This window comes from Papio anubis, chromosome 2 (genome assembly GCF_008728515.1).
Source record: "Papio anubis isolate 15944 chromosome 2, Panubis1.0, whole genome shotgun sequence".
In the NCBI taxonomy this organism is placed as follows: Eukaryota; Metazoa; Chordata; class Mammalia; order Primates; family Cercopithecidae; genus Papio; species Papio anubis.
In genome coordinates this window covers 74,832,243-74,847,348 of record NC_044977.1, presented here as the reverse complement: position 1 = coordinate 74,847,348, position 15,106 = coordinate 74,832,243, and the positions used below count along the sequence as shown (strand labels likewise).

The window sequence follows — 15,106 nt, the reverse complement described above, 5'->3', positions numbered from 1 at the left end:
AGACCAGCCTGGCCAACATGGTGAAACCCCGACTCTGTTAAAAATACAAAAAAATTAGGCATGTGGCGCTCACCTGTAATCCCAGCTACTCGGGAGGCTGAGGCAGGATAATTGCTTGAACAGGGAGGCAGAGGTTGCAGTGAGCAGAGATCGTGCCACTGCACTCCAGCCTGGGTAACAGAGCGAGACTCTGTCTCAAAAAACACAATCAGACATCTCTGCTTTTCCAGAATAGGAGACAAATCCAAAGCTCACACGAATGAAACTAAAATTAAAATCATGGTAAGTTCTCAATAGACTAAGATACATGAGTGATCTAATCATATCTTTGGGGGCAAAGTCATGGAAAAATTCCCTGAAATATAACCTGAAGGATATGCATACCTAGGATGCACGTGACATATAGAAAGTATTCAATAACTATTGTGAAATGTAAGAGTATAGTGAAATGTAAGGGTATTCTAAGACAGAAATGCACATTTAACTGACATGAGGCAGGAACTCAATGAGGACTAGTGGGGATGAAGAGCAGAGAGCAGAGAGCAGAGAAATAGTGTGAGAAAACCTAGAGAGGTTGACCACACAGGGCTCAGAGAAGCAAGCTATGGACTTGGCATTTCCTAAGCAGACCTTGTGGAGGTTGTCACTGATAACATCATCACATTTACATTTTAAAAGATTGCTCCGAGTGCAACATAAAAAGGAGAGTGAAAAGAGTCTGTATGGGAGATGAGCATGACCCCAGAGGAGAATGGTAGACGCGGTGAAAAAAATAGTGAATGGATCCAAGAGATATTTAGGATGCCAAGTGAATTTAGCTGGTTCACAGGTTAGAAATAGGTGTGAAAAAAAGTGACAGATCAAGGGGGAATTTTGAGTATGCATAAATTTACCAGGAATGGAGACAGGAAACACTTAGAGAGGACCAAATTTGGGGGAAAGATAATCAGTTTTAATGGTTTTAATATGACTGAGTCAGAAGTCTCTTTGAGACAACCGTTGACACTATCCATCAGGTGGATTAAAATATTGGCCTGGAGTTCAAAGGCAAGGTTGAGGGCTTCTAACTGAACTGGACACAACAATGACAGAAGGAGTCATTCACTAACATCAAAATCTCAAACTAGTTTCTCGATTTTCTGAGATACGAAATATTAAATCTATGCGATTTAATATTTAATTAAATATTAAATGAGATAGAACATATTAAATCTTTACAATAATTAAGTATGATGCTATACTGTTACACCCCATATGTATGACCTACAGAGAACAGAAAGAAATACAGGGGCAATATTTGCAACCAATATGCTTTTCTGCTTTGTGTTATAATATAAATAATAACAAGGCAGCTTTGCGTTAACTGGCAACAGAAAACGCAAATTGATACTTATCATAATCTGATTATATATTTATACTGTTTGTGTGTACAGGCACACAGATAGACATAGAATTTCTACTAGAAACAGAATATATGAATTCTAATATTAAAGAGATAATTACTAAACTAATTGCATTTGGTATGAATATATTCTTGTTCCAAAGGAAATAACATTAATACAAAAAGATAATTTTAAGAATTAAAAATTACTAGATTTGGTAACAAAAATGTCAATTCTATTCAATACTTTTAATCTATGTACAGTTTTTCTCAGAAAAAGCTATTGCAATATTCTATCATTTATAATATTGTATTAACAGGCATTTTCATACCTTCCCAGAATAATTACAAAAAGGATATTGACATTGAAGACCCTATGGTAATGACTGCCTAAATTGCTTTCAAAATCATAAGGCATCAAATGATTAAATTATTGTTCCATGAAGTTTTAGGGTCGAATGTGTTTTATGCTCTGATCTTTGAAAATTGGTTATTTATGTGCAGGTTGAGTATTATCCAAAATGGTTGGAATCAAAAGGGTTTCAGATTTTGCATATTTTCAGATTGGGAGATACTTGTGTAATATACTTACTGGCTCAGCATCCCTAATCTGAAAATCCAAGATCGAAAATGCTCCAGTGAACATTTCCTTTGAGCACCATGGTGACACTCGAAACGTTTTGTATTTTGGAGCATGTTGTTGTTTTGTTTGTTTCTTTAAGATGGGGTCTCTCTCTGTCACCCAGGCTGGAGTGTAGTGGCACAATCACAGCTCTCTGCAGCCTCCTACTCTTGGGCTCAGGTGATCCTTTTGTCTTAGCCTCCCAAGTAGCTGGGACCACAGGCACATGCCAACACGCCCAGCTAATTTTTGTTTTATTATTTGTAGAGTCAAGATCTCACTATGTTGCCCAGGCTGGTCTCAAACTCCTTGGCTCAAGTGATCCTCCTGCCTCAGCCTCCCAAAGTGCTGGGATTACAGGTGTGAGCCACACCATGCCTGGCCAATTTTGGAGCATTTTGGACTTCAAATTTTGGGATCAGGGATACTCAACTGGTATTATATGTTAAACACAATACTGAAATAATCAGTACAGTCCATTATCTCCCAGGCATGCAAAACACCACAGCTGAATGAACCTGTTCTATTCCTTCTTCAGGAATGAAACAAAGCAACCAAAATAAAACAAGCATCTTGGTCATGCCTCCTAAGTTAGAAGGACTTTTGTTTCCATTTTAAGTAACTCAGATAAATATCGACACAATAGTCTACGTCATTTAATGTAATCTGCAAACCATGTATAATAGAAGGATTGTGGAGTACGAGGTTTTGACAGTATCATACTTTACTGCCTTGCATTTTCAAAAAATCTTCAAGTTTATATATACAACAATTCTGTACTATAGGACAAATTAATAACGTTCTGTTATCTTACAGTAAAATACATATTTAATATTTATACTACTAATTCACATGCCAGACTTGAATAATGAGTAGCAAAGCAGAGCAAAGCAAACCATTTCCCTTTTCATTTTTCCACATCAAAAAATAATTTTGGTAGAACTTGGGATAGACGTTGGTGTACTGAAAAGGGACACAGTAGCTCTGTTTTAATTTTTTTTTTTTTTTTTCATTTTGGAGAAGTAATTAAAAAACCCAAAGCCTTGAAATGAACTTTTTCAACTAAAGCTCTTACAGCCCGTTAGTTCATTTCCAAGATTAACAGGGAGAGTGGTGCTCTAGGTAACACCTCAACCTCTGTCTCAAAAGAATACACTTACTATGTATTGTGGGTATACTGTAAGTTACACAGAGATTCTCAAACATATCTAGATCTGTTTCCCCTACCTCCAAGACTAGGGAAGTATGTGAAATAAGTAGAGTTCAAGAAAAACTCCCAACTTTTTCCCCTAAGACTTTTAAAAGGTAGGGTTAAAGCTGAGAATGTGTGAGTGACCAGAGCATCTCTGATTTCTTTATTCCTAGAGACTTTCTAGAATTTTCTCTAAGTTCCTGAAGACAGAGGATGTATCTTCATTTGAACAGTTTGACTGTTCTGCTCCTAATGGAGATATTAGTACGTATCTGTCTTCATGTGTAAACAAATTCTTCTCTTGAAACAACTCTGACTTTCCTCCTGCTTTTGTAAACCACAGTCCATTTAGCAGAAATTGGATTACCTTTTAAAAACTCAACCTAAGACCCGACTGACCTGGCTACGACTCTTTAAAATTTGCACATGTGAACAGTGCCCCCAATTCACTTAACCCAAGACCTGCCTGGCCCCTTACCATCATCTTCACACTCTTCCAGAGGCTTCTGCTGCTTGTTCAGGCACCGAGGGTCTAACCAAGATGTTGTTTTCGTATTATGGCTGCAATCCAGAAACAAAAATAAGGAATTTGTTTGAAAAAAACAAACAAACAAAAAAAGCAAGAAGCCCATGACGGAATTACACAGTCTTGAATATTTCTTCCTTAACCACAACAAAGATACTTTCTAACAGCAAATCCAAACCAGAAGACGGCCTGAGTTTAGAATTATAAAATTGCTTGGGGAGGGTCTTAGGTAGGCTTTTTACTTACCTAACATATGATTATTCAATTACTGAAAGCTTAAAAAGTAATACCAGTTTCATTTTTGAAAAATCAGTTGCAAATGATACCCCTTGCCTATACCATCTACCCTTGTCTAGATTATTTTAGACTTCGCATTTGTCACAGAGAAAACTTCAATTTATTTTAAATTTAACTATGATTTGAATCTTGGATGCTGAAACTCACAAAGAGGGCTGCTATTTCATTCATTATATTACATAAGAATTCTCCTGACAGCATGAAACTACCTCAATTCACATAAATGACTCAAAACTGCCAATATACATCATTAAATCACAGTGTCCTAAATTATGCTTTGGACATAATGATGGCAGCCCCCAATTACTCGTCATAAATAGAATCTGGGCCGAGGATAAGCTTGGAGAGGCTAAACATGTCACTCAACTGCCTTCTAAGGGGTGTAGTTCAATTCTAGATGAAGTATTTCAACAGATGGTGACTGGGGCCCTGCAGATCTGAAAGTATACAGACACATTCCCAAAGATATCGTCATTCAATCATGTTAGAAATGTCACCAGAATGGCTGGAAGCATTCAGCCTTTGTGCTTCCCAAAGTAGTGGCTGGGACAAAGTTCTGCTTGAGCCCCCAGGGCACTATGCAGCTAAGGGGGTGCGGCAAACACCTCCAGTCCAGTAGTTCTGGCTACAAACTAGACATGAAAACAAGAAATTTTTTAAAAATTAAGTTTAGGCAGTAACTTAAAACTTTGTTTGAATTGTGACATTTCGGTTGTAAATTTGGGAGTTGGCAGGGCAGAGGGGTTGCCAAAGTTCTTTACTTTTGATTCAAATCTTACTAATTGTTAAAAAAAAAATACATGGCTTAAGAGAAAAATAGAATCTGCAAATGTAAACACGTCATATCAACTGTGTTAAAATAAAAATTACAAAAGGTAATATAGCAACCACCACCATCACCACCACCAATCCTACTTAATGTGACCACATATGACTGCCAGAATCTATTCTTTTACATGTTAAAATTTATTTAATCCTTACAATAACCCTATGAGAGAAGTATTATTAGCATTAAAATTATTGCTTCCCATATTACAAATGAGAAAATTGATAACAGAAAGGTAAAGCAATTTGCCTAAGGACACCCTGCTGAAACATCACAGAACTGGGAATTAAACCCAGAGAGTTTTGCACTAGAATCCATAGTCTGCACTATTCCTATGCAGTAAGATAGTAACAAGAATCATTGTTAGGAGAGTAGATTATGCAGGATTAAGAAAAAAACTGTGTTTGAAACAAAAATAATTGTAGATTCACATTCAGTTAAAAGAAAGAATAGAGAGATCCCACACCCCTTTACCTAGAACCCATCAATAACAACATCTTTCAAAACTACAGTATACTGTGACAACTAGGATACTGATACTGACACAGTCAAGATACAAAACATTTTAATCATCACCGGGGTCCCTCATGTTGCCCTTTTATAGTCACATCTGGTTCCCTTCCAACCATTCCCTCCAACCCTCTTCTTAATCCCTGGTAAATATGAATCTGTCCTCTATTTCTATAATTTTGTCATTTCAAGAAGGTTATATAGCACTGGGCCTGGTGGTAAGTGCCTGTAACCCCAGCACTTTGGAATGTCAAGCCAGGCAGCTTGCTTGAGCTCAGGAGTTCAAAATCAGCCTGGGCAATGTGATTAAATGCCATCTCTACGAAAAAATACAAAAAAAATTTAGCCAGGTGTGGCGGCACACACTAGCCAGGTGTGGTGGTGCGCACCTGTGGTCCTCGCTACTGGAGAGGCTGAGGTAGGAGGATCACCTGAGCCCAGGAGGCAGAGGTAGCAGTGAGAAGAGATTGTGCCACTGCACTCTAGCCTGGGTGACAGAGTGAGACGCTGTCTCAAAATAAAATAAAAATAAAAAGAATTTTTAAAAGAATGTTTTATAAATGGAATCATTATATGTCGTATTTTATGATTGGCTTTTTCACTCAGCATAATTCTCATCAAGATTGCTATATATATCAATAATCAATTATTTTTTATTGCTGAGTAGTATTCCATGGAATGAATGTATCACAGTCTGTCTAACCACTCAAAGACATCTGGATCATTTCTAGTTTTTGGCTACTTGGACAAATGTACTATAAACATTCATGTACATGCTTTTGTGTGAATTTATGTTGTTCACTTCTCTGGGATAAATGATCATGTGCGCCATTGCCGAATGGTATGAGCTGCACGCTTAGTTTGTTACGAACTGTTTTCTAGAATGCCAGACGATCCCACCAGCAATGGATGTGAGATCCAGTTTCACTGAATTTTTACTATCACTTAGTGTTGTCACTATTTTTTACTTTAGCCATCTTAATAAGCAAATGATATCTCATTGTGGTTTTCATTTCCATTTCCCCAGAGCTAATGGGGCTGAACTAATTTTTTCATGTGCATCTTGTCCTTCTATATACCCTTTACAGTGAAATGTCTGTCCTTCTCTCCCTGTCTTCAGTTCACATTCTAACTGAATGGTTTGATTTTTTTTTCACTCCGGAGTTTTGAGAGTCCTTTGTATATTCTACATACCAGTCCTTTTTTAGATGTGGAGTCTGTAAATATTTTCTCTGTAGTTTGTCCTTCCATCCTCTATCAGGTTCTTTCACAAATCAAAAAATTTTCATTTTAATGATGTCGAATTTATCATTTTTTCTTTCTCAGGGATCTTGCTTTTGATTTCTCTTTGCCTAGTCCTGTATTTCAAAAATTTTCTGGTTTTCTGTTTCCCTAAATGTTTTATTGCCTTATGTTTCACATTTCAGTCTCTGATTTATTCGGGGTTAATTTTGTTGTATGAAGTGTGGGGTTTAGGTGGAGGTGAGGTTACATGCCTCTGGTCATCCACTTGCTCCTGGACCATTTACTGAAGAGGCTATCTGCCCTCCATTGGATTGCTTTCAAATTGAATTGCTTTTGTCAAAAATCAGTTGGGCATACTTGTGGATCTACTTCCGGGTTCTACCTTCTGTTCCATTAAGTTATGAGTCTATTCCTTCACCAACACCACACAGTCTTTATTATTGTGACTATATAATAAAGCCACAATAATGTAAATTAGTACATTTGATATCAAGCAGACTAATTACTATGACTTCATTCTTCCTTTTCATAATTGTTTTAGCTATTCTATTTCCTTTGCCTTTCTATTTATATTTTAGAATAAACTTGTCTGTATCTATAAAAAGACTGAGATTTTAACAGAAATTACATAAAACCTGTATATCCATTTGGGGAGTAGTGATACCTCTATAAATTCTGAGTCTTCCCGTCTGTCCATGAGACATTGTCTCAAAATAAAATAAAAATAAAAATAAAAACAATTTTAAAAAGAATGTTATATAAATGGAATTGTATGTAATACTTTATGATTGGCTCTTTCACTCAGCATAATTTTCATCAAGATTGCTGTATATATCAATAATCAATTCTTTTTATTGCTGAGTAGTATTCCATGGAATGAATATATCACAGCCTGTCTAACCAAAGACATCTGGATCATTTCTAGTTTTTGGCTATGTGGACAAATTTACTATAAAAATTCATGTATATGTTTAAGTACGTCTCTCCATTTATAAGGAACTTCTTTGACTTCTTTCATTGGCATTTTGTAGTTTACAGCATATAAGATCCAATATACATTTTGTTAGATTGACATCTGTATTATTTTTTTGAGCAACTTTATATTTTATTTTTGATTTTGGTGACCAGGTATTCATTGCTAGTATATAGACACACACTTGCTATTTATTAAAGTTTAAATTTTTGTGGGTATATGGTAGGTGCATATATTTATGAGGTATAGAAGATATTTTGATACAGGCATATAATGTATAATGATCACATCAGGGTAAATGAAGTGACCACCTCCCTCAAGCATTTATTCTCTGTGTCACAAACAATTCAATCATAGACATTTAATTATTTTTAAATGTACAATTACATTATTATTGATTACAGTCACCCTGCTGTGCTATCAAATACTAGATCTTATTCATTCTTTCTATTTTTTTTGTAGCCATTAACCATCTCCACTTCCCCCTTACCACCACCCCACCACCCGTCCTAGCCTCTGGTAACCATCATTCTACTCTATCTCCATGAGTTCAATTGTTTTAATTTTTAGCTCCCACAAATAAGTGAGAACATGTGAAGCTTGCCTTTCTGTGCCTGCCTTATTTTACTTAACATAATGACCTCCAATTCCACATAGGTTGTTGCAAATGACTGGTTCTCATTCTTTTTTATGGCAGAACAGTACTCCACCGGGTATATGGACTCCATTTTCTTTATCCATTTATCTGTTGATGAACATTTAGGTTGTTTCCAAATCATGACTATGATGAACAGTCCTGCAATAAACATGGGAGGGCAGATATCTCTTCAATGTACTGATTTCCTTTCTTTTAGATATATACCTAGCAATGGATTGCTGGATCATGTGATAGCTCTATTTTTACGGCTTTTTTGTTTGTTTTCTATTTCTTTTTGAGGAACCTCCAAACTGTTTCCCATAGTGGTTATACTAATTTACATTCCCTCTAACAGTGTGAGAAGGTTTCCTTTTCTCCACATGCTCGCCAGCATTGGTTATTGCCCGTCTTTTGGATAAAACCCATTTTAACTGGGGTAAGATAACTCACTGTAGTTTTGATTTGCATTTCTCTGATGATCAGTGATGTTGAGCACCTTTTCACATATCTATCTGCCATCTGGAGTCTTCTTTTGAGAAACGTCTACTCAGATCTTTCCCCCATTTTTCAGAGTACTAGATTTTTCCACAGAGTTGTTTGAGCTCCCTATATATTCTCGTTATTAATCCTTTGTCAGATGGACAGTTTGCAAATATTTTCTCCCATTATATGGGTTGTTTCCTCACTTTGTTTCCTTTTCTGTGCAGCAGCTTTTTAACTTGATGTGATCCCATTTGTCCATTTTGCTTTGGTTGCCTGTGCTTATGAGGTATTATTCAAGAAATCTTCGCTCGCTCCCATGTCCTAGATAGTTTCTCCAACGTTTTCTTTTAGTAGTTTCATAGTTGGAGATCTTAGATTAAAGCCTTTAATCCACTTTGATTTGACTTTAATATATGGAGAGAGATATGGGATAGTTTCATGCATCTGCATATGGATATCCAGTTTTCCCAGTGCCATTTATTGAAGAGACTGTCCTTTCCCCAATGTGTGTGCTTGGCACCTTTGTCTAAAATGAGTTCACTGTAGATGTACGGATTTGTTTCTGGGTTCTCTATTCTGTTCCATTGCTCTATGTATCTGCTTTTATGCCAGTACTGTGTGGTTTTGGTTACTATATTCTGTACTATAATTTGAAGTCAGGTAATGTGATTCCTCCAGTTTTATTCTTCTACTCAGGTTATGTTTGGCTGTTCTGGGACTTTTGTGGTTCCATATAAATTTTAGAATTGTTTTTCATTTTTCTGTAAGGAATGTCTTTGGTATATTGATAGGGATTATATTGAATGTGTAGACTGCTTTGGGTAGCATGGACATTTTAACAATGTCGATTCTTCCAATCCATGAATGTGGAATACAACTGCTATTTATATGCTTATCTTTTATCTTGCAACCTTGCTGAACTCATTTATTATAAAATTTTCTTGGTACATTTCTCCTGATTTTCTACTAAGGTAACCATATAATCTGCAAACAGGAGTAGTTTCATTTCTTCCTTTTCAATCTGTATGGCTTTTACTTCTTTATCTTGAATCATAACCCAGGCTAGAACTTCCAGTATGATGTTGAATAAGCGTAGGAACAGCTCAGCACTTGGGGTGGCTGAGGCAGGTAGATTTCTTGAGCCCAGGAGGTGGAGATCAGCCTGAGCAACACAGAGAAACCCTGTCTCTACAAAAACTACAAAAAATTGGCTGGGTATAGTGGCATGTACCTGTAGTCCCAGCTACTCGGGAGGCTGAGGTGGGAGGATTACCTGAGTTCAGGAAAGTTAAGACCGCAGTGAGCTGTGTTCACACCACTGCACTCCAACATGGGCAACAGGAGTGAGACCCTGCCTCAAGAAAAAAAAGAAAAAAGAGTGGGGACAGCTGACATCCTTGACTTGTTTTCACACTTGCAAGGAAAACATTTCATCTTTTCACTATTAAGTATAATGTTGGCCATAGGTTTTCTGTAGATGTTCTTTATCAAGTCAAAGAAATTTCCTTTAATTCCCATTTTTCTAAGAAGTCTTAATGTGAAGAGTGCTAAATTTTGTCAAATGCTTTTTCCACATCAATTAATATAAGCATTAATTCTTTAGCCTGTTAAAATGGTGGATTACATTGATTGATTTATTTGAATACTGACACAGCCTTGCAGCACTAGAACAATTCCCACTTGGTCATGGGAAATTGCTGATTACTACTTACTAATATTTTGTTAAAGATGTTTGCATCTATGCCTTTTTTGTACTGTGTTTAGTTTTGTTATCAAGGTAATATTAGCTTCACAAAAATAACTTCCTTTTTTATTTTCTGGAAGAGATTATGTAGAAATAGTGTTAATAGTTCAATATTTCTTTTTCAGGAGTTCTTAAATATACAAATTCATTCCTCATTATCTTTTTTTTTGTGTGATGAGTCACTCCTCATTTAAGCCTGGGAGTACTACTTGCATTACTTATTTCTTCTTCTTTTTTAAAAAAATTTTACTTAAGTTCGGGGACACACGTGCAGAACATGCAGGTTTGTTACATAGGTATACACATGCCATGGTGGTTTGCTGTACTCATCAACATGTCATCTACATTAGGTATTTCTCCTAATGCTATCCCTCCCCTTACCCACCACCTCCTGACAGGCCCTCCAGTGTGTGATGTTTCCCTCCCTGTGCCCATATGTCCTCAATGTTCGACTCCCACTTATAAGTGAGAACACGTGGTGTTTGGTTTTCTGTTCCTATATTAGTTTGCTGAGAATGATGGTTTCCAACTTCATCCATGTCCTTGCAAAGGACATGAACTCATTCTTTCTTATGGCTGCATAGTATTCCATGATATATATGTGCCACATTTTCTTTATCCAGTCTATCATTGATGGGCATTTGGGTTGGTTCCAAGTCTTTGCTATTGTGAATAGGGCTGCAATAAACATATGTCTGCATGTATCTTTATAGTAGAATGATTTATAATCCGTATCTTTATAGTAGAATGATTTATAATCCTTTGGGTATAAACCCAGTAATGGGATTGCTGGGCCAAATGATATTTCTAGCTCTATATCCTGGAGGAATTGACACACTGTCTTCCACAATAGTTCAACTAATTTACACTCCAACTAACAGTGTAAAAGCATCTCTCCAGCATCTGTTGTTTCTTGACTTTTTATTTATTTATTTTTTGAGATGGAGTCTTGCTCTGTCGCCCAGGCTGGTGTGCAGTGATATAATCTCGGCTCACTGCAACCTCTGCCTCCCGGGTTCAAGTGATTCTCCTGCCTCAGTCTCCTGAGTAGCTGGGACTATAGCCTCATGCTAACATGCCTGGCTAGTTTTTTTTATTATTAGTAGAGATGGCGTTTCACCATGTTAGTCAGGATGGCCTCAATCTCCTGACCTGGTGATCCGCCCACCTGGGCCTCCCAATGTTTCTTGACTTTTTTTTTTTTTTTTTTTTTTTTTTAAAGAAGGAGTCTCACTCTGTCACCCAGGCTGGAGTGTAGTGGCGCAATCTCGGCTCACCGCGAGCTCTGCCTCCCAGGTTGACACCATTCTCCTGCCTCAGCCTCCCTAGTAGCTGGGACTACAGGTGCCCACCACCACGCCCGATAAATTTTCTGTATTTTTAGTAGATGGGGTTTCACCATGTTAGCCAGGATGGTCTTGATCTCCTGACTTCATGATCTGCCTGCCTCGGCCTCCCAAAATGCTGGGATTACAGGCATGAGCCACCACGCCAGGCCTGTTTCTTGACTTTTTAATGATCGGCATCTATAGATGGTATCTCATTGTGGTTTTGATTTGCATTTCTCTAATGACCAGTGATGATGAGCTTTTTTTCATATATTTGTTGGCCACATACATGTCTTCTTTTGAAAACTGTCTGTTCATATCCTTCGCCCACTTTTGGATAGGGTTGTTTTGCTCTTGTATATTTGTTTAAGTTCCTTGTAGATGCTGGATATTAGCCCTTAGTCAAATGAATAGAGTCCAAACATGTTTTTCCATTCCATAGGTTGCCCGTTCACTATGATGATAGTTTCTTTTGCTGTGCAGAAGCTCTTTAGCTTAATTAGATCCCATTTGTCAATTTTGGCTTTTGTTGCCATTGCTTTTGGTGTTTTAGCCGTGAAGTCTTCGCCTATGCCTATGTCCTGAAAGGTACTGTCTAGGTTTTCTTCCAGAGTTTTTATGGTTTTAGGTCTTAAGTTTAAGTCTTTAATCCATCTTGAGTTAATCTTTGTATAAGGTGTAAGTAAGGGATCCAGTGTCAGATTTCTGCATATGGTTAGCCAGTTTTCCCAACACCATTTATTAAATAGGGAATCCTTTCCCCATTGCTTGTTTTTGTCAGGTTTGTCAAAGGTCATATGGTTGCAGATGTGTGGTGTTATTTCTGAGGGCTCTGTTCTGTTCCATTGGTCTATATCTCTGTTTTGGTACCAGTACCATGCTGCTTTGGTTACGGTAGCCTTATAGAAGAGTTTAAAGTCAGACAGCATGATGCCTTCAACTTTGTTCTTTTTGCTTAGGATTGTCTTGGCTACACAGGTTCTTTTTTGGTTCTATATGAAATTTAAAGTAGTTTTTTCTAATTCTGTGAAGAAAGTCAATGGTAGCTTGATAGGGATAGCACTGAATCTATAAATTACTTTGGGCAGTATGGCCATTTTCACAATATTGATTCTTCCTATCCATGAACATGGAGAGTTTTTCCATATGTTTGTGTCCTCTCTTATTTCCTTGAGCAGTGGTTTGTAGTTCTCCATGAAGAGGCCCTTCACATCCCTTGTAAGTTGTATTACTAGGTATTTTATTCTCTTTGTAGCAGTTGTGAATGGGAGTTCACTCATGATTTGGCTCTCTACTATTGGTGTATAGGAATGCTTGTGATTTTTGCACATTGATTTTGTATCCTGAGACTTTGCTGAAGTTGTTTATAAGCTTAAGGACTTTTTAGGCTGAGACGATGGGGTTTTCTAAATATGCAATCATTTCATCTGCAAATAGAGATAATTTGACTCCCTCTCTTCCTATTTGAATACCCTTTATTTCTTTCTCTTGCCTGATTGCCCTAGCCAGAACTTCCAGGTGGTGAGAGAGGGTATCCTTGTCTCATGACAGTTTCCAAGGGAATGCTTCCAACTTTTGCTCATTCAGTACAATATTGGCTGAGGGTTTGTAATAAATAGCTGTTATTATTTTGAGATATGTTCCATCAATACCTAGTTTATTGAGTGTTTTTAGCATGAAAGGGTGTTGAATTTTATCGAAGGCCTTTTCTGCAACTATTGAGATAATCATGTGGTTTTTGTCATTGGTTCCATTTATGTGATGGATTATGTTTATTGACTTGCATATGTTGAAGATGACTTGATTGTGGTGGATAAGCTTTTTACTGTGCTGCTGGATTTGGTTTGTCAGTATTTTATTAAGGATTTTCACAACAATGTTCATCAAGGATATTGGCCTGAAATTTGTGTGTGTGTGTGTGTGTGTCTGCCAGGTTTTGGTATCAGGATGATGCCGGCCTCACAAAAAGAGTTAGGGTAGAGACCCTCTTTTTCTATTGCTTGGAATAGTTTCAGAAGGAATTATACCAGCTCCTCTTTGTACCTCTGGTAGTACATGGCTGTGAATCTGTCTGGTTCTGGGCTTTTGTTGGTTAGTAGGTTATTCATTACTGTCTCGATTTCAGAAGTTGCTATTGGTCTATTCAGGAATGCAACTTCTTTCTGGTTTCGTCTTGGGTGGGTGTATGTGTCCAGGAATTTATCCATTTCTTCTAGATTTTCTAGTTTATTTGCGTAGAGGTATTTATACTATTCTCTGATGCTAGTTTGTATTTCTGTAAGATCAGTGGAGATATCCCCTTTATCATTTTTTAATTGTGTTTATTTGATTCTTCTCTCTTTCAGGGATGCCCTGTGGAGAGGAGGAATCTCCACCCCTTATTATCTTGAATGACTTTAGGGTCCATAGTGATTCCTTATTTAAATCCTAATATTGACAATTTGGTCTTCTCTCATTTTTTCTTTCTCAATCTTATTAGAGGCTCTTCAATTTTTTTAATCCTTTTGAAGAATTGGCTATTTCTTTCATTGATTTTTGTCTATTGTTTTTCTGCTCTTGATAGCATTGATTTCTCCTCTTATCTTTATTATTTCCTTCCATCTTTTTGCGTTTCAGTTATTCTTCTCTTTCCAGGTTCTTGCATTGCAAGTTTAGATTGTTAATTTGAGACTTCTCCTCTTTTCTCCTATATATGTTTAGTGCTATAAATTTACCTCTCATCACTGCCTTGGCTGTGTCCCACCTATTTTAATGTGCTGTATTTACATTTTCATTCAGTTCAATTTATTTACTTATCTTTAATTTCCCTTGAGACTTCCTCTTTGACCCATAGATTATTTAAAAGTATGTTGTTTAGTTTACTTCTAATTCATCGGAGATTTTCCTACTGTATCTGACATTAATATGTCAACTCTTGCTCTTTCGATTAACATTTGCAAGATATATTTTCCCATCCTTTACTTTCAACATACCTATATTGTTACATTTGAAATAATGCGTCACAGATAGCACACAATTAGGTCATGCTTTTTAATTCACTTTGCCATTCCCCAACTTTAAATTGTTGTATTTAGTTCACTTTATTAAATGTAGTTATTGATATGTTAGGGCTTAAGTCTTCCATTTTGTTTGTAATTTTCTTTTTGTTCTGTTTTTCTTTCCTCTGTTTTATTTTTCTGGCCTTTCTGTGGGTTACATGAATATTTTAGAATTCCATTTTTATATATCTACAGTACTGTTGAGTGTATCTCCTTTGTATAGCTTGTAAGTGGCTGCTTTAGATACTACATTACATATATATGCACACATTATATATATATATATTATTTATAAATATATTTA

The 15,106-nt window shown here is 36.7% G+C and overlaps 1 protein-coding gene across 25 annotated transcripts in view; it reads right to left on the bottom strand.

Moving 5' to 3' along the window:
• The window catches only part of MAGI1 (membrane associated guanylate kinase, WW and PDZ domain containing 1), a 677,304-nt gene that overhangs the window by 97,721 nt on the left and 564,477 nt on the right, over positions 1 to 15,106 (bottom strand). For all 25 annotated transcript variants that reach the window (XM_017955299.2, XM_017955302.2, XM_017955304.2 and 22 more), the window contains one exon: positions 3,674 to 3,756. In XM_017955299.2, the coding sequence (XP_017810788.2) occupies positions 3,674 to 3,756 (83 nt within the window). The remainder of the gene's footprint in view (positions 1 to 3,673; positions 3,757 to 15,106) is intronic.